The following is a 26,587-nucleotide window of genomic DNA, read 5'->3' on the forward strand; positions in this document are numbered from 1 at the left end:
GTTTGATGAGGCACAAAATATGCGTCACAGTTGGGAAGCAAAAAGAAAAAAAATAGAAAATCAATATTAACCGGTTAAAATATAACATTTTGCTATAATTTTTTGTAAATGTTTATTTTGATCTTTTTTTATAATCATTTTGCATTTTTTGACCTTAACTCTTTACCATGTGACAGTCAAAATACATTAAAAATAAACTAATAAAATGTTAAATAAGCAAACAAACATAAACAAAAATAAATAGTGGTATAATCAAATAAATAACTAATAAAGTCGATAAATGAAAGTTAAAATAAACAAATCACCAACTAAATAAATATGTGACAGACAAATGAACAGATAAATTAGTTAAATAACAAACATAGTAATAAATAACGATAAATAACAATAAATAACTGACCAAGTAAAAAAACAAAAACACGAATAACAATAAGTACAAAAGTGACTAAAACGTAGTAGTAAACCAACAAGTAAATGAACACACACAAAAAAAAAAATCAAAGTAAATCGGTAAAAAAAAAAAAAAAAAAAAAAATTAGGTAAATTAATCTGTAATAACAACCCCTTATTCGAATGTTAATCATTCAAACGAAAAGGTTTGAAATTCTCTCAATGTAATGAAATATGGCGATGATAAGGGTGGGATGTCAGACTCTAAAAATGGATCCCGCCACCTCCGTTGCTGTGTGGAAAATTAGATTGACCGGCAGGAAATTGTTTCCAATCCCACCAAAGTGTTAAAACGGGTCCCCCCCCTCCCGGTATCGGGCTAATACGACAACACAATTTACAGCCAATGTTTCCTCTGTCTGGTTTCATCTGTCCCATTACATTGACTGATGAACACACTCATGTGGTATTTCCTGTCTTTATAAAAGGGGATCGGCTGGATGTTCTTTTCCAGGAGCCGCTGACGTCAGTGACATTCAACGGCCGGGGGGGGAAAGGGTGGGTTTGTAATCAGACCGTGATCTGTTTCCAGTGTCACTTTACCTCTTGAACTGCATGTAATAACATGGGCGAGGCTGAGGTGGCTAAAAGTCTTTATCGGCGGCGGGGGATCGGCCCGTGTGACGTGGAGACAGCGGAGGTGTTTGAGGCGAAGGCTTCGGAGGTGAATAATTTAACATGGCTTACATTTCCGTGTTTGCCGATGCGAAAAGTGACAAAGCCCTGAGATTCGACACAATGGTAATTAAAGATTAAGCATATATTTGGGAAAAGAAATACATAAATAAAATATAGTTGTACTACTACCGCCTCTACCAAGAATAATACTATTTATGGTAACAATGTTAATAATAATAATGTTTATGATAATAAAAATGTTGACAAATTTACTAATAAACATGAGCAAAACAACTTAATACTAAAATTACTATTACTGCTGCTACTTCTACTACTACTACTAATAATGATTATAATTATAAAACAAAACAAAAACAAATGTGCAACTCTATGTAGCCTTGTGATTGACTGGCGACCAGTCCAATAATAATAATGATAATAATAATAATAATAATAATAATAATAACGTAGACATCTTTTTTTATTTGCGTTTTATTTACATGTCTGGGTTCAAAATGGGGCTGCAGTGTTGCCATGGCAGTGATAAGAGAAGGATGGCTGCATCTATGCTGCAAGATTAATATTTTTCCCCTGAAAATGATTAATATTTACTTTCTAGTTTATTGTAAAGAAAACACAGACACGCAGAATTAATCTGAGTTTCAGTTTCACATGAAGGCTATAATTTGAGAACATTTTTAGTGAACTGACTCATTTTAGAGAATAGTCCGTTTTCTTTATTCATTTTTTTTTGCAATAATGTGTCATGTAGTGAGCGAGGGGTGTTTCAAATTTTCTGACATGCTATCAGTCCAATTCAATAGTCCCTCATGGTTAATGCTGAAATGCTAACCTACATCATCTGGTAATGTGCATGAATTATTCTCTAAACTTCACACTGGAAAATGAATACAGGAATAAATCAATAACAACGTAAAACCAAAAGAAAGAACATAGTGCATGTGTCGTCCAACGCACTCCAAAACGTGGTCTCGAATTATATTCCTTTTGCCAGCGACTGCTGTTTTTTTTATTTATTTTTTATTTATGAAGATATCCCATGGGGGCTGAAGGACTCAAATCGTAAGTCTCTCAAATAACAGGTTCTTTGTCGTATAATACGGGTATGAATCTTTCATGACTTATTCAGCGGTTTTCTGATGTATGAGTATTGTTTTTTTTCATTTTCTTTCTTTTATGGGATTTGCTGTTCTTTTGTATAAATATTTGTGTGTATATACATATATATATATGTATGATGTATGTTTGTGCATACATTTGTTTCATACATTAATTATTTTTTACAAATCTGTGATTTTTAACGTGGCTGTGACAGCATATGGCTCCCAGACAAATTTTGAGTTGAAAAAAAAGAAATTGTATGGAACTGATTTTAAAATACTTGTGATATTTTGTCATAATACGGTGTCATTTTAAAGTAAACAGAAATTAGTTTTGAAGATAAATTTCACGGGTCACCCGTTGGTCGGAATCATGAACCAATGGCTTCCGTGTCATTGTAAAGGTGAAGAAATCAATTTTGATCGGATAGTCAACTTGTTTATCCGCTTCAACCCTTGTAATGGAAAAGATGGCGAAAAGAAAAAAAAAAAAGACGACGATGACAGTGCATTCCAGGCTACATGGACAGAAGAATTTGCATTTTTTGGAGGGAGCAGGATCTGCTGTATGTCTAGTATGCAATGATAAAATTGCATTGATGAAACAGTCAAATATAAACCGGCACTTTGAACAAAACCATGCAGCACCAGAGATCGCATTAAAAGTAAGACATATTTAATTTATTATATGTTAAAAATATGGCTCGTAATGAAATATATTTAGAAATATTTGGGTTTTATGGCTCTTCTAGTCAAAAAGGTTCCTGACCCCTGGTCTAGAGTCTAAATTTTTGCAGTCAAACGGATCCCGACTTTATCACGGCAACTAAAATAGCCACACACAACAACCACGTCTCCTAAGCTGAGCAAACCCGACTGGAGGTCTCAGCAGCATTCTCCAGTGCCAAACCACCCCTGTCCAATCTTACACCTGAAGAGAGGAAGGCTCTCCTCAATCGAAAAGGCGAGAGCATCACCATCCTCCCAGCCTTGCGGGCCAAATATAATTACAGTGCGGGACGAACTTGGCCGGCGGGCCAGAGTTTGACACCTATGATCTGTGGACTCCCGGAGATTCAAAAGGAGGGAGCTCCTCTCAGACCCATCGTCAGCAGCATCAACTCCGTCACAAACAACATTGGCAAATACGTGGCAGAGATTTTGTCACCTTTGGTTGGTAACAACACACACCATATCCAGAATTCGCAGGACTTTGCCAGTAAGGTCAACCAGATCAGGCTTGACCCGGATGAAACCGTGGTGTCGTATGATGTAATCTTACTGTTCACATGTATCCTCACATGTGAGGGAACGCCTCGTAAATGACAACACCTGGATCACACCCACACCCGACTGGACCTGTGTCTACAGACCACCTATTTTCAGTTTAACGGCAGTTTCAACCGGTAAAAACATGGATGTGCCATAGCCTTGTCTGTATCCCTAATAGTGGCAAACCTGTACATGTAGAAGGTGTACAAGGTTGGGAGCAAGGCCTCTTGCCTCACTGCCAACCCACTGGTTCAGGTATGTAGGTGACATAAGGGTCAAGATCAAGAAGAATGAGGTAGAAGCATTCATCAATCACCTCAACACGATCAACACTCACATCGAATTCACAAAGGAAAACTTCACTGGTGACCAACTCCCCTTCTTAGACTTTTGTGTTCACATCCAACAGGACAGAAGCCTGGGCATCAAGTTTTACAGGAAACCAACACTCACTGAACAGTATTTACTTTTCAACTCACACTACCCCCTTGAGCACAAATTGGGGGTAATCATAACTCAAGAACATCCCATCAACTGCCCAAGGAAGCAAGAGTGAGGTATAACATGTTAGGAAAGCCTTGAGATCCTGTGGCTACTCTAATTGGGACTTTGCCAAATGAGAAACCACCAAATGCAGGAACGTAGAACAGGAGGACGACAACAACAAACGAAAGAACATCATCATAACCCTATGTGGCCGGTGTTTCGGAGACACTTGGATAGGTGTTTAACAAACACCATATACCGGTACGTTTCAAACCCCACAACACCCTAAGGGAAAAAGTGTTGCACCCCAAGGACAAAACACCCAGGCACAAAATAGAGATTGTGGTGCATGTTGTCACTTGCACTGAGGATTGTGATGTCTATATTGGAGAGAGCAAAGAACCTGTGCAAACGGATGGTCCAACACAGGAGAGCCACCACTTTGGGACGGGACTCCGCGGTTCACCTACACCTGAAGGACGAGGGCCACTGGCTTGGAGACAGATGGTTCCAGAGGCCATCTTTGTCAAAACAGAAAAACCATCTCCGAGGTTTCACAAATGTACAACGCTGGGATCTGATCGACTGTGATCAATACCAAGATGGATTTGGATGGATCTGATCACACAACAAACCGCCACCTAGACCCGCACAAAAACCTGACAGTTATATTCGTAACTCCACACAAATCATTAGAACTGAAGAAGCCTCTCGGGTGAGTCGGGTAAAACATCTTCAAGTGTAGCAATTCAATTCCAGTTGCAAAGACAAGAAGATTTTAACAACAATTCACCGTGACCTGGATGACTGAGAACCTCCACAAACATGATACAAATGTACTATTTTTGAAATTCAAATGTTGACGTTTCCTTTATTTATTTATTCATTTTTTGGTATTGAATGCAACGGGTTGGACGGAGGGGTATTCCTGCCCAGGTCCCCAAGAAACCCTGGAATTGTCTTTGGTTGTAAGAATAGATTTTAACTGGGGAAAAAAAAAAAATATCCAGAACCTATATGGTGAGGAGGGCCATTTTTTTTTTTCTGAGGTTAAATACACAAAAGGAGCAAAATGTTGGATCTCTGAGGGCAATTACATGTTTGCTCATATGTGAGACACTTGGGGTTCTTGGCGAAGGGTTCTTTCCATTCTGTTTGTCCTCCATATGAACTGTCAGGACACGACAGTGATTTATCCGTCTTCATCAAAAACATTCCAGTAACACGTTGTTCTCTAAAATCCAAAACATCTGCACATATTTCTCTCTGGTCCCTCTTTTCAATATCCCTCTTTATTTTTTATTTCACTTGGAAAAGTGACTGAGATTTAAATGCCAGTAAATGTAAACGCAGGTGCCTGTTAGAGGTCCAGTTAGTAGTAAATATCTACGATGTTTGCTTAAAACTAAACCCGTTCAACAACATACTCATGTCACATTTATATTTGCAGTACAATGATGATGCTAATGCTAGTAGCTAACACTGTTTATTACTATATGCTGGTTGGTATCCAGTTGTTGGACAATCTGTACATTTTTCTTGCTACTGATAGAGCTTGATTTTTATAAATCAATTGCATTTATTTATTTACTTAATACTACCTTCATTTACTTCATTGTGTATAAACTCAATTCATTCATTCTTTCATTCACCCATTAATGTATCTAGTCTTATAATGTTATCTATCTATCTATCTATCTATCTATCTATCTATCTATCTATCTATCTATCTATCTATCTATCTATCTATCTATCTATCTATCCATCCATCCATCCATCCATCCATCCATCCATCCATCCATCCATCCATCTATCTATCTATCTATCTATCTATCTATCTATCTATCTATCTATCTATCTATCTATCTATCTATCTATCTATCCATTTAATTTATCTATTAATTTGTATATTTTATTTATCAATTTATTTGTATATTCTTTATATTCATTGATTTATTTTTCACTGTTTCTATTTTATTTAACATTCCATGTATATATTTATTCATTCATATATTTAATTTCATTCATTCATTCATTCATTCGTTTATGTATTTATTCCTCCATTATCTATATATGTATTTATGTATTTATTGTATTATTTAATTAATTGATAAAATAATAATAATAATGAATTGGTGAACGGTGTGATTAGTAAAGAAAGTTGTAGCGCCACAAATAAAATGCAACAAATATCAGTCAACAAATTCACTGAACTCTTTCAGCAAGGTCAAACTAACGTATGCTTGTGATCCGCTGAAGAATGACGAAGTTCAACAAAAACATAAACCAACCCAGAAATAAAATAGGTTCATCTCAACTTCATAAAATAAATTAAAAAAAAAAAAAAAAAAAAGATTAATGAATAGAATTTGTTTCGGTGGTGTGACTTTTTAGTAAAAGCATGCAAATCTTGGGCTCATGCTCACCGGTTACGTCGCTGTTAGATTTAGTAGAGCGAGATGATCCAGCTCAAGTACACTTTTCCAAGCAGAGCAGAAAATGTTTTTCAATAGGTTGGAAAAATCCCCCCCCCAAAAAAATGAAAAAAAAAAAAAAAAAAAAAAAAAAACTAGAAGGCGCAGTTACACCAGAACTCAGATGGAACAAAATAGAGCAAATCTAAATGTGTGCCGGAACTAAGTAGATTAAATATACTGTAGTATGTGACTAATGTCTACATGGTTAGTGAGCGACTAAAATCTTCTATGTGTTAAATGTGGGTTGACACTTCTGCTCTGCGACGGAGAAGAAGGGGGTTTCTAGTGTTTAGTCATGGCGAAGACAAACTAGGGCTACGGTTTTTAGTAGCCATACCTCGTATTTGTCTGGTCGAGTCCAAGAAGCCTGAGGAGGTAAAGAACTTGGGTGAACTTACGCACAGAAAGAAGGCAGACGGGTTTCACGTCGGACCTGTGCAGTGGTTCAATTGTGGAAAATAAAAATTGTCTATTTTACAAACAGTTTTTTTCTGTAAACTCCCACAATGACATCGTCTATACATCCATGTTTTTTACACTTTTGCTGATGACTAGTAAAAATCAGGAGCAAACCCCAAAATAAATGAATAAATAAATATGAATAAGCCAATAAAAAAATGATAATTGCAACAAAAAGACCTACAAAAACAAGAATAAATTTTATCATGAAAAATTATAAAAAAAAAAAAAAAAAGAATAAATCAACAACAATTAATCAAAAAAAAAAAAAAAACAACCCCATCACATCATTAACAAATTACTCAGATATCATGAGTATTTACCTAAAACTCTCTTAGGAACGGCAGGGATATTCAGTGGTAAATTATAAATGGTCTCAAGAGATCAAATAATAAACAAAAAAATCACATGAAAATCAGCAAGTGTTAAAATAATTGCCTGACAATGAGCCAGGGGTGGCGTGAAAAGCAGTTTTTTTTTTTTTTTTAATTACCAAAAAAATAAGCAAAATAAAAATAAAACAATAAATATAAAACAAATAAATAATTCATAAGATTTATTTAGATATTTAGCTGGAAGGCAATGAACAACGACTGACAATTATATTTTCTATGGCGTATCAAGCGACGTGGCCCTGATAAAATATACTCAATCATTTATTTACTTATTTTTATATCTATTTATTCATCTTTTAATTTTGGGATTTTTGCCACATGGATACATTTCAACTGACATTAGTCAGAATCGTAACACACACCAACTGTAAATATTTAAATTTATTTATTCATAGGATGGTATTTTTGATTTTATATGGCTTTTTTTTTGTTTGATTTTATTTTCAGAAACATTTCATATTAATTGTACTTTTAAATAACCATCAATTTGAAACAGCCCAAGTTGGGCATTTCTTTAATCTTCCCCAGCAATTAGTCAATTTCGTTGTTTCGAATTTTTAATTTCTTTCCCTACGTGACAGCAGTTGACGGCTAAGCCCAAGGGGTTGCTGGATGATCCCGGTTAACAAAATCAACAAACCGGAGCGAATTTACGGTTGATTAATGTTGTAATAGGATGCTAGCGCTAATTACAACCGGGGCCGCTCGCGCTATCTGGAGACTCCGTCGTCTAATCGGTGCCTAATTCATCGCCATCTATGTTCCGCTCCGCTTCTCTGGTGTTAGACACCGATAATTCGCATCTCGAGAAGTCGTGATCGTCGGGGGGCTTGCCACGCGCCGGGAAAAGCGTCGTGACGTCGTCGCGGAGTGGATGGAATTAGCACCAGCCTATTGAGCGAGGGACTGTCCTAGCGCCGCTAACTTTGGCGGGCGGGACAATGATGGATGATGGGGGGAGCCGGCAGGCGTGGGGAGATAAGATTCACGGGCCGCGGAAAAAGAAACGCAGACGGATGACGGCCGACGGCAAATCCCTTAGGTTTCCGCTCCGATATGAAAATCGAGTCTAACTCCTGCAAAAATTGACAAAAGGCGATAAGATCAGCCGGCATGGGAATAAAAAGACCAGGTGTTAGTCGGTTCCCTTACGGGAAAGATATCGGCGACTGAGGCCAATATTCAACATAACCTTAAGAGTTGGTGTTCAGTTTACAAAATATATTTATATATATCTATTGTGTTTTTATCACATGGCTCCCAGATGTTCTCGGCAATGGTGTGGAGAAAAAAAAAGGTCTCTGTGAAAGTGTTGACACAATTTAATTTTTTTTTTTTAACAAAACTAATTTTTTTGATTATCAACCTTTTTTTTCACATCCATGTTTCGGGTTTTGACAGGGAAAGGTGGAAATGGCACGTGTTAATGTATTCCATATGTGCTGTCAGTTATATGCATATACATATAGGACTGTCTCAGAAAATTAAAATATTGTGATAAAGTTCTTTATCTTCTGTAATGCAATTACAAAAACAAAATGTCATACATTCTGGATTCATTACAAATCAACTGAAATGTTGCAGTGCTTTTATTATTTTAATTCTGTTGATTATGGCTTACATCTTAAGAAAACTCAAAAATCCTATCTCAAAATATTAGAATATCATGAAAAAGTTTTTTTTTTTCCATTGCATTGCAGAAGATGAAGAACTTTATCACAATATTCCAATTTTCTGGGACAGTCCTTTATATATTATATTACATATTGCTTCTAGCACACAAAACTGTGGGAATAATAAAAAAAAAAGATCTATCTATGAATTTTAATGCAAGAAATAAAAGACACACAAAAAGGTACAAAACTTATTTTGTTATCTTGGAGTTTTGGACAAATTTTGTTCCGACACTTGACCTCTGTGTTGGCATGCTTATGGAAATGCAGTTGCTTTCGCCTGATAATTAGCTATTATTTTTTGATAAAGGTAAATAATTTTTATCATTTTTTTTCTGATTCCAAAAAAGTTTCACAGGCACATACAAAGAATAACTAATTTAAATGTAAAGGTTAATATCTTAACTTTAACAACTTAATTAATAAATTTTTAATACATTCTTGTTTTTTTTTCATTTTTTTTTATAATTAAAAGAAAGTGACACATTTTTTAAAATATTTTTCTAATGCTTTTAATACTTTGCTAATGGAAATCATGTTCGTTTCAAGGAAAATCTACAATTTTTAATGAGCCGATAAGAGTGCAACCCCTGAGGACAAGGGTGCCTCGTTGTCCCGGCAATGGAATAAAAAAAAAAAAAAAAAAAGATTTAGAGAAAGAGCGGCTAAAAACAATCGTATGTGCAGACGGGGCTTCTGCCATTTTCCGACAATCGCGCTAATATCCCTGAGCTCATTATCAAACTCATTAAATCCCCACGACTTTCCGATGAACACTTTCCGTTCTATTAGCTGCTAAAGGCTCCCTTATAAATGGGGACTAAAAAGTTACATGGGGCTGTAAATAAGTGGGAAATCGTTTTCCTTTCGATGGCGGTGGCATCGGGGCAAAACAATGTCAGAAAATGTTTTTTTTTTAAACGAGATGTCAATGAGGAACAAAGCTGATTGGGTTGTGATTGTGGTTGGATTTCTTAAAATTTCCGTTATTTCATCCCTTATCTGACCCCTTCTGTTATAAATCCGATCGTTGATTGTGTGAAATAAAAAAAGGTGGACTCAATGTCAATAATTGAAAAATATAGCCTATGCAAAAGTCAATATCATATTAGAACATTACTATCAATTCATATATTTATTTTTTTATATCTGAATATTGCTTTGCAATACTTTCCAATCCTTTTTCAGTCTGGCGCACCAATCTACATTTTCTCAAGTTGAGAAATCAGTTTCCTGCCGTCAACCCGGCTCTATGTTTGAAACAGTTTTTTTTGTTGCCATAGTTTCCAAAACGGTTTCTTTTGCCATTAATGTACGATATTATCTTGCTGTCCTCAAAAGGGGTCGCAGCTTTAAAATATTTATCAGGTCATAGAAACTACAAACATAAAAAACAGAAATGTATTTCATGCATGTACAATTCAATTTGTTGCCAGCGATTTAAGTGTCTTCATCCTGATATATTTGTTCGTATATTACAGTTTTGTTTTTTTTGTCCTGTCAAGTCTAATATGTTTTCCAGACTTAAATCCTGACATCCAGTCCAAGAAAAAAAAAAATGGAGCTTTGCAGATAAATCTGTAAATGTTTATCTAGCAATATATATGTTCAAATAATAAAATGTGATATACTTTCATTTTGAGTTTAAGGATTTGTGAGCATACATACATTCCACCGCCCCCCGAAAAAAAAAAAGAAAAAAACTTAAATCGATCTTCTCAATCTTCTGTCAATCATGATATGTTCTAAATCCGTATCACACAGAAAAAACATTTTAAGCCAATAATCAACCACCTGTCAATCATCTGGAGGTTTACAGTCTGCACCAGCTTAAGCCCTGTCACATTTCTATGTATGCACAAACTCAGTTGGCTAGCTAGATATTTAAATGCTGACTTGTTATGTCGACAACCGCCCGAAGACATTTGATCTCCATCGAAATGTCTGAAAATAATGTGAAATTCATGGTACTCCTGCTATGCTGATGATGCAGCGATATTTCTCGAAGCACTCCCAAGAAACTCAGCTTTGGAGTTACTGTTTGACATGACCGAAAAACGTCCTACCTGCTGTCCCTCGCTGAACACCGTATTCTCGAAGCTCCAGGAAATGGAGGGCGTCGGGTCGCCGGACGCTTCACAGGTCAGAATGACTTCTTCGTCAAACTCGGAGGCGGTCTGGTTGCCGAGGTAGGTCACTTTGGCGCCAACTGAAAACACAATTTAAAAATTTAAATACTCCTTTGGGACTGTCAAATCTGAAACCATCCGATAAAATTATGATTTAAAAAAAAAAAAATCTGATTGAACAGCATTAAAAAAGTAAGATTTTTATTCAAATATTCTTAATTTCAAATCTAAATACTTTCATTGTAATTTATCATTCTTTGTTTGTGTTTTAAATTTTTTTTTTTTTTTTTGTCTTGTTCATGAAAAAGAATATATTTCTGAATTTATTTTCAGTTAAAATGCTCCTTTGACACTGTTTATCAAATCTGAAACAATCCATTGATATTTTGATTTGTTAACCAAAAAACAAACAAAAAATACATGAATCTGGTTAAACAGAAAAGAAAAAAATGTTAAAAAAACGCATGTTATTTTAATATTATTATTTTCAAATATTAACCTTTACATTATTATTATTGTTCTTTGTAAATGTTTTAGATAACTATTTTCTCTCTTCTTTTTGAAAGCGGAATATATTTATTTTTCAATTAAAATGCTCTTTTGTTAGTGTTTATCAAATATAAAATGATTCATATTCATTACGATTCGTTAACCAAAAAACAAACAGACAATAAAAAACATGACTCTGGTTTAACAGCTCTAGAAAAGTAAAAAGAAAACCAAGATTTTTATTCGAATTTGCTTATTTTCAAATATACATCCTTATAGTTGACTATACTTTGTGTTTGAATTGTTTATTTTCCCTTCTTCTTTTCCTGAAAGAGAATACACTTAAGGATTTTATACTTTGTAGGGATGATCTCAAAAGCAATTTCACGGCAACGTTGAGTATTCAAAACATAAAAAAATAAAGTAAATTTTTAGCTTAGAAATACTTGAACCGCTTAGGGTGGAGGGATGCTTCTCTCTGCTTTTTTCATGAAGGGAAAAGGAATGGACCAGATAAAGACGCAAGAAAATGTTGTTTGTTTTTTTCTTTAATCTCAAAAAAACAAGCTCTGTGTTAAGATTTTCATTGTTAGGTAGATGTTCTGCGGCTTTACCGAAATTCCCTGCTGGCAACCATTTCTTCTTATTTTTTTTCTTCCTCTACATAAAGTCATGAACGGAAGCAAAATAAAACATTTATAAGAAAATATTAAGTGATTTGAAATATATTTAATGTGATGAAGAGGGGAAATTGCAGGTTTACTGCTCTGTTAAAAATGGATCTGTTTATGATTTTTATTCCACTCTATTTTATTTCCTCATGAAATAAGAGAACAATTCCAATCATTTCCAATTTGTAATTAGGTTTTAATGATTGACTGACAAACTGGATTCCAATTTTTAATACATTTTCAATTATAGACAGACGAACTGGAAACTGGATTTTTTTTTTTATGGAAGAGATTAAGAACAAGATATAAGAATAATGTGCAAAAATATGTTTTGTTGTACAATAACATCTCTGTATTTTCCATGGAAAAATGCAGAATTAGAAGAGTTGCAAAGAAAAAGACTAAACAGTTTTTTTTTTATTTGCCTTCGTCACTGCGATGATATTACCGGGCCTCTTAGTTTGATGACCTTTTATGATTCCGTGCTGAAATCCTCAAAGGGCTGGGTTTTGGTATCTTAGACCGTCTTGAGGGGCTCAATTAGGTTTTTAGTTTCTCGACTGAACGCTTCACGCTGTTTAAGCTCCACTGGCCGCAGAAAGGGTTTTGTGGACGCGAATGTCAGCCAGCAGAGAGGAGGAGGAGTGGGCGGATTAACTAGCCGGAACGTCCTTCATCGCGAGTTGGTCATCTCGGGTGACCGTCTCCGCAATAAATGTCCCTGAGACTAATTTTGAAGTTATTTCTTTCTTCACTTATGGAGGATTTCCTCTTGATTTCTCTTTGGGTGAATTGTTTACTGAATGATGACTGTATCTGGGTTTTATCTGTTTTTTTTTTTTTTTTTTTTTTTTTTTTGTAAATTATGTTGATTTTTTTAGCTCACTTTAGTGGCATTAGATGTTTTTTATTTATTAATTTTTGTTTGCATGTTATTATTATCATTATTGTTATTGTTATCATTACTTTTATTATCATTAATCTTATTATTATAGGGAGTTGTAGTACTATGTGATTAACACATTCATTGGTGGGTTTTTGCTGGTTTAAATAAGGTTTGTTTTTTTTTTAATCTTTATTTGCGAGTAATTATTATTATTATTATTATTATCATCATCATCATTATTATTATTATTATTATTATTATTGTTATTATCACTGGGAGTTGTAGTAGTATCTAATTACATATTTATTGGTGTGTTTTTGCTTGTTTCAATATGGGAGGTTTGAATTATGTCAAACCTAAGAGACTGTAATACTTAAGAAACTCAGAGGAATGCAAGTTTTGCTATGGCTTTTAGATATTGACTGAAACTGTTTAATTTTAATTTAATTTAATTTAATTTAATTTAATTTAATTTAATTTAATTTGATTTAATTTAATTCAATTTTTATTGAGTACTTTCTATATCAGCTGTCTCCAAAGAGTGTGAGAATGTATCATTACCGAAGACGTTCAAGCTGAGTTCCTCGCTCTTCTCTCCAGCCTTGTTCCTGGCGATGCAGGTGTATTCGCCTTCGTCCAACTTTGTCACGTCGTTTATCACCAGTTCTGAGCCGTCCTCATTCAGGCTGTACTTCTCCCCCATTTCTAGGACGACGTTGTTACTGTTTGATGAAAAGCAAAAAGGCCTTGAGGTTAGGCTTTTTAACTGTGACTGTGAGACCCGCTGCGTGTCACCAAACCTCCCAATTAACAAAAAAATGGAAGATATGTAAAAGAAAAAGCAAAAGAGAAAATGAGCAAAAAAAATGTGCACGTCAAAGCAATATCTATCTCTAAAAAGAACCTTTTTGTAGAAAATGAAGACTCGACTTATGGAAAGCACTCTAATTGCAATTCAAGAAATTATTACACGGGTTTATTGAAAACATTATTGTGAAAATGTTTCATGTTCTTGGAAAAAATTAGTATTTTCAAAGTATTTTACTATATTATTAATATCATTTTTACATTTGTAAATGTTAATTTCTGCACTGAAAAATCAGTGTGCTAAAAGAGACAGGACATGAATATTTGGATTTAAAACAAAAAAACATTTAAAACATTCACCTTGTTGTGAATGTTGTCCATATTATTATTCCACTATAATTTGAAAAATATTTTTGCAAACACCGCCCTGATATTTCAGCTTGCGTACGAACATTTTAATTTTGTTGGGCCAAGTTTTAAATTATATTTAGAACATTCCCCATGATTTTATTTTATTTTATTTTATTTTATTTTATTTTATTTTATTTTATTTTATTTTATTTTATTTTATTTTGTGGGGTGAATTATACATTGCCATCACATTTACCACATCTTTTTTAGTTTTTTTTTTGGTTACTTTATTACCATATTTCCTGTTTGGTTTTTCCAGAAGCTGGTTGCCGCTGAGAGGCAGGAGGTGAACAACAAACCCACATATCTCAGACGCCCTCAGCTTGGCGGGCCTAGCGTTCCCGGCCATTAGGGATTTTTCTTCTCTGGAGGAGCGGGCGGATTCTGTTTTGAGCGAGGTGTTTGCCGGCTTGCGGGCGGAGTGTGAATGACAGCAGCCTCGGGGAGCCGGAACAACAGCGAGGCGTCCGTTGGTCTCTCTCTCTCTCTATCTGTCTGTCTGTCTGCGGCGTCTTCATCAACACCTCCGTCAGGTTCCGCCGCGGTTGCAAACAGCTGTGAGCCTTCAATTATCTCGGCTTTACAGGTTCCTCTGCTGCTTCGCTCCCGCGCGAAAAAAAAAAAAACAACCCTATGAATATAAACACTGCAAAGGCTCTTCACTGCCGAGGATTAAATATTGATTATTTATGCAGTGTTTTTAAATTCTACGACAAAAAAAAAAAATTCCAAAGCGCCGAATTTTTCTGATGTTTTTGTCTGTTGATGCCTGAACTGGGTTATGTAGTTTAGAAAATAGTGTTTCAACAGCAAACACAAAGAAAACACACATCTAAACGCTGCCTTTGTTGATCTATACATAGATCTATATCTTGATCATTTATCAAGATATTTTTCCACTGTTCAGGGGAAATATTATTACTCGTTTTTTTATATTTTATTCATTTAATTTTTTTGTTTCATACTTTTATCTTTTTTGGACCTAATGACGTGCCACTTTTTTTGAAGTGCAAATCTTATCCAAACCGTTGTCATAGCATCTCAAGAACAAAAGCAAAATTAAGCCGTCATTTTTTTTCTCCTAATGTTTGATTTTGTCCCTGAAACCTTCATAAGAAAATATTTGCTGTGTGTCTTTTTTAGTGATCTATTGCAAATAGCCAAGACATGCATGGAATAATTTGTAATGATTTGTTTATTCTAAAATAATTTGCTTATGTATTAATTTAAAATTATTAGATGATTTTAAAATTTGTCTCTTCTAAACAAGTTAGAAAAAGAAAATACAAACTATTGTTTCCCTGAATTGTATTTCTTTTTTGATTTTTGATGTTTGTTTCTTATTTAGTTCTGATAATTAAAGGTAACTTCTCCGGTCCATCAGTATTTTTACCAAAACAAAAATGACAAAAAAAAATGTAAAAAGCAACATATGACAGAGTTTAATTATATGAAACTGTTTTATTTCTATCTCTCTTAATATACTTGTGCATTTTCTTTTTATAGTTTTTAAAGAGTCTTATTTTATTTGATTGTTTTTCATTTTATTTATTTAATTTTATGCACAATTTCATTTACTTAAGGTTTCACAAGCCTGGATGAATCAGACTGGAAGATTCAGTTTATTATTTTATTTCATTTTATTTTATGCTAAATTTAAATTAAGTAATGGACATTTTTATATAATTTCATTTTTTTAATAAGGTAAATGGCGAACAAGGGGTTTCATAAGCCCGGATAAAAATTATACTTTTCAACATTTTTATTTAATTTTTTTAAATTTACAATTTCATTAAATTTAAGGTAATTTTCGGGCTAGGTTTTAAAGCCTGACATGTTGCCTCCTGGAAGACATCCACTTGCCAAATCTGAATGCTATGCTAGTTAATTAGCATGCGCCTAGCAGCTAATAATACGCATCAAAAGCCATTTACTCTGGCTGCACTCATGCAAATAGCATTTCATGTAAATCCCACCGTTTCGCTCCCACACATCAATTTGTAGGGCGAGTCCATGCAAATCGGAATTATGTCCCATTTGCAAACATCATCTGGAAGTCTTTGTGAGACGCTCCTTCATGAAATGTCTCATCAGGCTTTATTTAGCAGTTAAGAGAAAAAAAAAAATCTTGCTTCAATTTTTTGCCTTTTTTTTAGGTGTTATGGACCTTTAAAGTCTGAGATGAGGAGGCTTAAGGAAGGTTTGTTTCAAATATATCGGATTTTTAATTTCAGATCTTCATCCCCTAATGGTCCCAATGTCAAAGTTTTAAGTTGGGATTTTATTTTCAAGGCTTTAACGGGCTAAAAAATATGTGTATATGTATATGTATATGTGTATGTGTATGTATGTATATATGTATATGTACACACGTATAGTGTATGCACACAGTATATGTTATGCAACGTTACATTAGGTCTAGTTACATTACATGATGTTGTGTTATGTTAAGTTATGTTGAGTAATGCTATGCTACTCTACGCTTCGCATTGCTATGCTACCTGTAGCTATACTGTACTACATTACGTTATGTTGTATCACGGAATTCCCTCTTTCTCTGTATGTCAATTCACAAAATTATCCATGTAGTTAAAATATTGGTGATTTTTATGTTATCATTGACATTTTTCCTGACAGTTTAAAACAAATTTCTATCAACTCCGCTAACTAGGAAATAAACCTACACAGTAAATAAATGTATTTTTTAGAATATTTCTTGATGCTTTTGAAAGGCCTTTTTATTTAAATTTTTTTCTATAAAAATGTCATGAGATGGGAGGACGTACTGGACCCAGGTGACTGTGGGCTCTGGGAAGCCGTCGGCGTCGCAGGCAAGTAAAGCTGAGCTGCCAACGTCTGCTGTGGCGTTGACTTCAGACTGACGGGCGCGGACCGTGGGAAGCACTGGAAGACACATGGGCCATCGTGTCAGGATTCACCAAGAAAATAAAAAAAAAACAAAAACATAAAATGTAAAAAATTCTCCTTTTGACTTTTCCCTTCAGGGGTATATAAATGATATAAATACAGATATTTATACATATACTCGTGTGTATGTATATATATATATATATATATATATATATATATATGCATATAGAACACTATGTATTTGTGTGTATGTATATATATATATTAACACTCACACAGTCATTTACATACAGTATACACACCAATGCATAAACTTATATGTGTATATATATATATATATATATATATGATTCATTCAATGGTTCATTCATTATGTACAAATGAACAATTCACTCTGATTCATATATTCAGGTTTCTTTTTTTGTTTTGTTTTGAAACCACACAGTCGCTTTTATTAAACTCTTTTATTCGTTTGTTTGTAGATATGTATATGTCTGCATGGTGTTGATTGTTTAATAAAGCAACTAAAATATAATGTAGTAATATACATATTTACAGCCATTCAGTCTCTCATTCACATGTAAGCGCAGTCACTACATGTTTTTTGACTGCTGTAATTTTGAAAAATATGCAAAGTGGATCTCGCCAAGGCAGGAGGGATCAGGTCCCGGGTTCACCGGCGCGCTCGAAGGTCGGGAGGCTCGGAGGATCTCACCGTTAACGACCACCTTAATGGTCCTGAAGTCAATCTCCCCCCGCGTTATGACCCGGGCCTCGCAGCGGTACGAGCCCTCGTCCGTCTTCTTGATGCCACGCAGTTGCAGGTGGCCGTTTGGCAGGACGCTGAACCGGACTGAGAGGGGGAGAGAGAGAGAACAGGGGATAAAACAGACATGATAAATTAGATCAAATTAAAAATTCAAGTTCTAGAGTCCTGTGATGCTACAAATGGATATATATATATATATATATATATATATATATATATATTCTGTATACACATTTTTTTTTATATATATTTTATATATTATTTTTTATATTATTTTATATACATATATTGTTATTTTTAAAATGGTAGTACATGTGAAATAAATACATTGTTAAAATGTAAAATACATTGTTATTAGTTTTGGTACAAGAAAAATACAAAAATACAACTATTATGCAAAAGTTTATGTTTTGTTTTCAATTCTTCTATTTTAAATCCAGACTTTCTCTTGCTGCTGGTGTTTGTCCAATAATAATTATAACAATTATACAAAAATGACCAGGTTCATATTTTGTATTCAAGTACATTTTCCTTAAGAAAAAATAAGAAAGAACAGTAATATCAGGAATAATCAAAAGAAAGTGGAATAACTGAAATATATACAATTTAAATTTTTTTAACCTTTGATGCATTTTTGGTGCCTCCATTTTTGCCCCATTTTATAATCATTGTCTGTTTTATTTATGAATCCTGCATAATTTCCATAAGACTTTCTCACATATTTTAACTTTTACCATCTCTCTCTCTTTGCAAAATGCAATTTGTTTTGAAGCCAACCCAGTTGTTCATGAAGAGGAATGGAAAAAGAAAAAATTCAAAATGAAACTGCTCTTTAAAAAGTTTGAGCAAAACATTGCATCACAGTGTAAAGTTGAAAAAATAAATAATTGCATAAAAAGCAACTTCTCTCTCTATCTATCTATCTATCTATCTATCTATCTATCTATCTATCTATCTATCTATCTATCTATCTATCTATCTATCTATCTATCTATCTATCTATGGGTTACTTTCTTTCACAGATTTTAATTATTATAATATTTGATAATATATGTTATAATACTTTGTTTTCATATAATTTGTACGATAATACATTTTTTTATTTTAATTTATTTTATTTTATTTTATTTTAAGGTGATGCTACATGCAAATAAATGGATAAGTATTTGACACTTTCTCAGATTTGTATTGTTTTTTTTTGTTTGATTCAACTACCAATATATATTCTTTTCATCTATTTTTAATTCTTTTATAACAAAAAAAAATCAATCCACTGATGCAACCTATTGTTGCATCAAACCCTTTCAGTGAGCTCAAACACTCAAACACAAATCCAGCAGTCACGTCCAAACTGGTTATCGTGAAGACTAAATGCAATATATATATATATAAAAAAAAAAGAAAGAAAGAAAAGTTGGCCGGCCGGGAGACATTCAACATCGACCGGGGAGAAAAATGACACCGGCGGTTTTTCGGGTGTCAGCTAAAGTTAGCGGTTCCCTACAGCGAAAAGCACATTCCTTGAAGAGACTCCAGGAATGGAGCGGGTTTCCGAGCAAAAAAAAAAAAAAAAAAAAAAAACAAAAAACAATAAACCCCTGGTTTTGACCTGCAGCCACAGGAGCATGGCGGTTTTAGAAAAATGCTCATTACGTTGCACGCGCCTATCCGGCCGAGGGCAGCGCACTCCTCACGCCATCACACCTTGGAGCCCCGAGTCATGTTTACCGCCAAGACAAGCTACATAATGAAAACATGGCTCAGCTGCAAGGAGGGAGAGGGGTCTGGTTCCCGCACCGGGGGATTAGGGATTTTCACTGATTTAAAAATAAGGTGCGGAGAGTGAAGTTAATAAAGTTCTTGCAGATTTTTGCAGTAAGTCAGACACTTTCTTTCTTTTCTTTCTTCTATTTTTCGATTTTTTTTTTTTTTTTTTTTTTTGTGGCAAGTGCCTTTTTTTCCTTTGTTCCTTTCAGAACTTACTTGCTAATTTTTGAAAAGCTTTTATTATTTAGGTAATATGTACTGATTTTTTTTCTTAGTTTTTTTTTTTTTTTTTGCATATTTGAATGTGTTTTGATTCAAAATTTGTTCGATTTTCGTCACTTCCAGGATTTTATGTATTTGATGTTTTTTTTTATTGCTATCCATTTTGTGATTCCTTGTGGAAATCCTGGGTTATTTGTTAATTTTGCAAATTTCAGAGTAACTCCTAAATATATTCATGTGATATATTTGTTGATATTTTTTTCAGCATCTAATTTTTGAATAGCTTTTCTTGATATGTTGGTCGTCTGTTTGCATTTTTTTTTTGCATATTGAACACATTTATGTTCTAATTTTTTTCTATATTAGTAATTTCCAAGAGTGTTTTATATTTCATTTAGAGTTTTTAGTCCTTTCATTTATTTATTTATTTTTTACAAATTTCTTAGTTATTCGCCCTGTTCAGCTGTCAAATGCATTTTTTTTTGTAATTACCAGCTACGTTTTTGGCCAGTGTATTTCTACTGACCAGTTAAGCTCAAGCAAGTATTTTGATCATGTCCAGTTAAACTACCAGGCGCATACTCTTTGTAATTACTTGCTTTTATAAAAAGAGGGATAGCGAGGTAATTTATGAAGTCTCAGGTCATTTATGGATCTCTATATCTTGTAACAATCATGTCAAATTTAGGGTTTTGCTTAATGTCCCAACATAACTGTGTCAGGACCACTAGCTGCATCACTGACCGTCTTTCTCCTCCTGGATCCTGGTACCCTTGTACTTCCAGATGATCGATGGCAGCGGCGAACTGGTCACGTCGCACACAATGTCGGCGTTGTCGCCCTCGTTGAACTCCTGCGGACTGGGAACGCTCTGGAAGGTGATCTTTTCTGCAGGGGGGTAAGGAACAATGTGATGTGATGATAAATATAACCATGACAAATTGAAGTATCTCCCTCTCAAAAAAAGGGGGCTTAGCTTGAGATAAGACAATACATAAACAATAAAAAAAATTATAAATAAATAGAAATTAACACTTGAACCAGCTGGTTTCACTGCAAAAACCGCCATCAGCTCAGAGTTGATTCATGGTCATCTAACTATCAATCCTGTTGCCTGCAGAGTGCTATATCACCAAGTCTGCCTCCCGCTGATCTCGAAGAAGTTGAATGGAGGTCATCGACCAGGCACTTCAGACGGAACCAGACTCCAGCTCAGAACCACCCGGCAAAACATACGTCCCCACCTTGGTCCACTCTCGTCTTACCCACTCTTCCACGTTTTCTGCCCACCCAGGTATCTGCAGAAGCATGGCCCTGATTAACCACCGCTTCTGATGTTAAGGACTACATTCTCGTCTGTCTACATTCCCTATCCGTCCATTGACCACCTGCAGGACTCCTTCAACCTCTGACCATTCCAAAGAAACCCTGGTCAAACATCGTCACTGGCCTTCCCCCCTCTAAGGGGATGACCACCATACTCATGATGGTGGACCGGTTCTCCAAGGCATGTCATCTTGCTCCCCTCAGCCCTTCGAAGGGCCCAACTGCTAGTCAAACATGTTTTACGGCTCCACGGCATCCCCCAAGAAATTTTATCCGACTGTGGACCTCAGTTCAGCTCCTAGGGGTGGAGGCAGTTTTGCCTCGCACTCAACGCCGGGGTTTCCCTACCCTAAGGTTATCAACCCAAGTCCAAAGGACAGACGGAGCGTATGAACCAAGAACTTGAGGCAACCCTCAGATGCCCCAGTTGCCAGTGGTCTTTCCCCTTTCGAGGCCTCCCCGGGTTACCAGCCACGACTCTTCCCAATCCCGAACTGCAGGCATCTCAATTTTAACTTCCCAGGAAGCAAGGTCTTGTCTACGCTGACAAGGTCTTTGTTGGTTTCTTTTCTTCCTGTTCTCGCCCTTTCCTTACTTTGCATTGCGTCCGGAGATTTTCAGCTCTTCGCAGTCTTCCCAAGCGCCCCTTCAAGTCTGTTAGCAGGAGGTCTATGCCCATTCTCATCTGCGGAAGTTCTCTTCCATTTCTTCTTCAGCTCCCTTCTCTCCTTAACAAGAAGCTGGATCTCTTTCTGCCTTCTGGACATGGGCAGGGTTGTTGATTTCCTACCTTTACTTTCCTATCCTGAATCTTTCTCCTCTGCAGATAGTAGAAGTAGATAAGATCGCCCATTTTTTCCAGTTTCTGCACTGCTGATTTTGTCAAGGATCTTGATTAGGTCTGCATCAGTTGCTTCCTCCTCTTTCTTGCTGCTGGACTATGGCTAATTTACCTGAGATCTATAGCCTTGAATGTTCCTCTCCAAAGGTGGGTGCAAGTTACCTAGTTCCAAGTTCTCTGATGTTGTGCTTGAGTTAGTCTCAGTCTCTGTGCTCCTCATGCTTGCTGGATTGTAGGTAGAGTCCTGCCGCTGAGCTTCACTCACCTGACTTGACCTGTCTCTCAGAAGATACTGGTCAATGCAAGATCCAGGCCTCAGGTTCTTCAAACATTTCCTCAACCCTTGATATATTCTTAGGCCTCTGATGGATGTTTCCTTGGACCATAGCAACATGCTTGGAGCTCTGCCCCTTCAGCTGATGGCGCTTGTTTTGTGCTGATTATTTGGTTTGTCGTCCAGTTAATTCCCGGGTTGGGTACCGGGTTGTCAGCCTTTGAGTCTCGCGGACTCTCGGGGTGTTTTTGCTCTTTGGACTTTTCGTAGCAACGAGAGGTGGCCTTTGTTCACTTAGCAAGTGATGGAGCCTGCCATCATGGAGAGCTGACAGCCATGACAGCCCCATGGAGCCTTTCCTTCCTGTCAGCTGTCTTTCCAAGCGGCCACATGGTCTTTCCCTTGTTGAAAGCTGCACTTTCACAGCACTCACTGGATTTCTCCAGCTTATCAGTTGTGTTTATAGGACTAGGTAGTACGGTCCCTTAAATCAGCACTTGGTGAGGGGTTGAGGGTAAAAGGGTAAGCTTCAAGTAAATAGATGAATGCTAAAAAAAATAAATACAATTAGATAGAAATTTGAAACATGTACATTATCCTTTAAAGCTAGGACCACCAGGTGTCAGTGCAAGAACTGCTATCAGGTTAAAATGTACTCACTGAATTAGAAAGTATAAAGCTAATATCAAACTATTGGCCTCAAATAAATATCTGATTAAATAATGAATTATTAAAAAAGTGTGTGTGTGTATGTGTGTAGACACACACACTGTGGGGAGAACAAGTATTTGATACACTGCTTATTTTTCAGCTATTACCCCTTACAAAGCATGTAGAGGTCTGTCATTTTTATCGTAGGTACTCTTCAACAGTGAGTGACAGAATCTAAAACAAAATCAAGAAAAACATATCGCATGATTTTTAAGTAATTAATTTGCATTTTGTTGCATGACACAAGTATTTGATCACCTCCCAACCAGTAAGAATTGCGTCTCTCACAAATCAGTTCTTCTTTAAGAAGCCCTCATATTCTCCACTCACTACCTGTATTAACTGAACCAGTTTGAACTCCTTCCCTTTATAAAAGACACCTGTCCACACACTCAAACAAACTCCAACCTCTCCACAATGGCCAAGACCAGAGAGCTGTGTAAGGACACCAGGGATAGAATGGTAGACGTGCACGAGGCTGGGATGGGCTACAGGACAATAGGCAAGCAGCTTGGTGAGAAGCAACAACTGTTGGCACAATTATTAGAAAATGGAAGCGGTTCAAGATTACGGTCAATCTCCCTCGGTCTGGGGCTCCATGCAAGATCTCACTATGAGGAGGATCAATGATCATGAGAAAGGTGAGGGCGTTCCTAAACAACAAGCGCATTTACATAACAACCCCATTCGACCTGCTTGCTGCAAAAAGACTCACTTAAAATAAAATATCGAACCTTCTTAACTCAGGCCGAAGCCAAACCCTCAGTCCCGCAGTGACTGTAAATAATCGAAGCTCCCCAAAGTTTGTTAGTCCTCTCGGGGGAAATATTTTCAAGAAAAAAACGAATCCGGTTGCCACGACAAGATTTCACAATGTCGAGAAATATGATTTATTTTATAGCATTTATAAGCATGCTTTTTTGTTTTATTGGTATCTTAGCTACAGCTTGTAAATAAATGACAGGGCAGTTTTTTATGGTCAAATGCGCTGGTGAACATCCTGGACTTCAGCAAGTAACTGTATCCATCTATAGTGGTTAGTTACTAAAATAAATGCAAAAGCTGGAGATAAATTGCTAAGGGGAGGGTTTGGATCTCCCTCTGATGAGATCACAAAGTGTGGCGCCAGCATCTTTCCCTCCGTATTGCAGTGTATTTTATGAATTGTGAATTTGTGAAAAATATATAAATATATATAATATAAAAATATATGTATATTTTTATGTAATTTTTTATACATATTATTATAGATCATATTATTAGGTCTTGATCTTATATATATACAATATATTATACATTACATATACGTTTTTCATGAATATATATATATATTAATATATATATATTAATTTTTTTCATGAATATATATGTAAAATATATCATATCTCACATATATTTTTTTCATGAATATATATATATATATATATATAGATAGAGAGAGAGAGAGAGAGAGAGAGAGAGAGAGAGAGAGAGAGAGAGAGAGAGAGAGAGAGAGAGAGAGAGAAGAGGGGGCTTCCCATATGTCATTGCAAAAAATTTTTAAAAAGTTACACTCAGTTCAAAAAAAAACTGAGTTTAAGTGTTTTGCGTTTTTCGTGGATCTAGTGTCGAACATAAAGCTATATGTGGGAAACCATGTTTTTTGGAAAAATGACTGCAGGCCCTTGATTTGCATGACAACACATTTATAGAATCTGCAATTATGAAAACATGAATAAATAAATACTAAACAATTTTTTTTTTTGGATTTTTTAATGCGATTTCTTAATAATATAGGGCTATACTAGAAAGACTGCTTTAGGACCAGATCACTGCATTAATATATAATTGATGCTAAGGTTTTCAGGGGGAGCCACAAAAGTCAACGCTAAAAAACAACCTCAACAATATCATTAATGTTCTTTAACTTGCAGATAATTCCCGGTGAAAATTAAAAAAGCCATGTCATTAAATCACACTGAAGGGATAACAATAACGGTATCACTTACGGAAGATCTTGACCTGGACGGTAGCCTGGGCCTCCTCGTTGGCGTTACTGGCAACGCACTTGTAATTGCCGGCTTTGTCGACGGTGGCATGGTAGATGGTGAGCGTGGAGGTGGTGTCGTCGCTGCGACTGACAAAGAGGTCCTGCCTGTTAGGGAGGATCTTCTCCCCACTGGGAGCGAACCAGTCAATGTCCTTAACGTCGCCAAGAACTGGGACAGGTAGAGAAAAGGAAAAAAAAAAAATCAAACATTTTTTTGGAAGAAATCCACACTTGCAGTCGCTTGAATTGTATACCGAAGCTTGAACATCTGCTCCTGTAATTCAGACTTCTAACCAGGAGTGTTGAGTTCATTAAGTCTTTGCAGGCAAGGGGGAGGACTGAAAAAACAAACAAAAAAAGCTAAAAAAATAGTCTCCCTGTTTCACTGAAACCTATCTAAATGCAAAACATCCACAAGCCATTGGTTAGCAAATACTAGAGAATATGATTTTTTTATTTATCTTTTATTTAATGATTTATTGAAATATTAATAATGGTGAAAAATGATAAAAAAAAATAATGATAGTTTTTATTTTTTTTACTGATTTTTTATCATTATACAAACTTTATTATCATATATCATTCAGAAGTGATTAATAATAATAATAATAACACAAATAATAATAATAATATCAATATATAACATCTAGTTATATTATAAATATACAATTATATTGTTATTACTATATTACTGTTGTTGTTGTTGTTCTTTTTACTATAAACACTTCGGCCCCATAGCACAGAGAACCCGATTCGATTTCGACAAGGGGACCTTGTCAATTGATTGATTGATTAATTGGCTGATTGATTGGCTGAATTTCCTTAATTTAATTTTTAATAGTTTTAACAATTTATTCACCTTCCAGACTGCTTTGACTTTGGTATTTACTTGGCAAAGAGGCGGAAAAATGACCAGGTACTTTTTTTAAATACTCTAAATTCTTCAGAAATTCTGGTCACACATGGTTTCATTGTGTGTTTTGATTTTTTTTTTTTTTTTTTTTTTAATCAAATAAACACTTGGGGCTCAGGATATAATTAGAAATCATCAACTGGAGGTGACTGGTTCCAGTAAGAATAAGTTCCTTCATCTCAGGGGAAAATTACCAGTGATAACTGAGGGATACCTGAGAAATACCTTCAAGGGGTAAATAATTACTTTCTGAAATTAAAAAAAAAAAAATGTCTGAAATTATTTCTCTGAACATCACAGCTGCTGTAAAAACAAACAACTAAAACAAAAACTACAAAAAAATGATTTAAAGGTGATTCCAGAATGCAGAATGGCCACAGTCACACTGTGAGCAGGGGGAAGTCCGGCTGAGAAAAGATGAGAAAAAAAAGTTGTAGAAAAATAAAAAAACGAAAATGGACTGCAGTTGCAGTTTGAAATTTCAGATTTTTTTTTTTTTTTTACATTTTTTTAACCACAT

General features: G+C 35.3%; 1 protein-coding gene across 7 annotated transcripts in view; it reads right to left on the reverse strand.

Moving 5' to 3' along the window:
* The window catches only part of ncam1a (neural cell adhesion molecule 1a), a 343,382-nt gene that overhangs the window by 73,492 nt on the left and 243,303 nt on the right, over positions 1 to 26,587 (reverse strand). For 4 of the 7 annotated variants that reach the window (XM_086160448.1, XM_086160450.1, XM_086160452.1 and 1 more), the window contains exons 3-9: positions 25,114 to 25,323; positions 20,718 to 20,861; positions 17,931 to 18,068; positions 17,131 to 17,248; positions 13,688 to 13,848; positions 11,018 to 11,160; positions 6,762 to 6,791 (exon numbers count right to left, since the gene is read on the reverse strand). In XM_086160448.1, coding sequence (XP_086016574.1) covers positions 6,762 to 6,791; positions 11,018 to 11,160; positions 13,688 to 13,848; positions 17,131 to 17,248; positions 17,931 to 18,068; positions 20,718 to 20,861; positions 25,114 to 25,323 — 944 coding nt within the window. The remainder of the gene's footprint in view (positions 1 to 6,761; positions 6,792 to 11,017; positions 11,161 to 13,687; positions 13,849 to 17,130; positions 17,249 to 17,930; positions 18,069 to 20,717; positions 20,862 to 25,113; positions 25,324 to 26,587) is intronic. The other 3 variants (XM_086160451.1, XM_086160453.1, XM_086160449.1) reach the window with 1 other exon arrangement.

This window comes from Fistularia commersonii, chromosome 15 (genome assembly GCF_037954325.1).
Source record: "Fistularia commersonii isolate RoL2024-O1a breed Wild chromosome 15, RoL_Fcom_v1.0, whole genome shotgun sequence".
NCBI classification, from domain to species: Eukaryota; Metazoa; Chordata; class Actinopteri; order Syngnathiformes; family Fistulariidae; genus Fistularia; species Fistularia commersonii.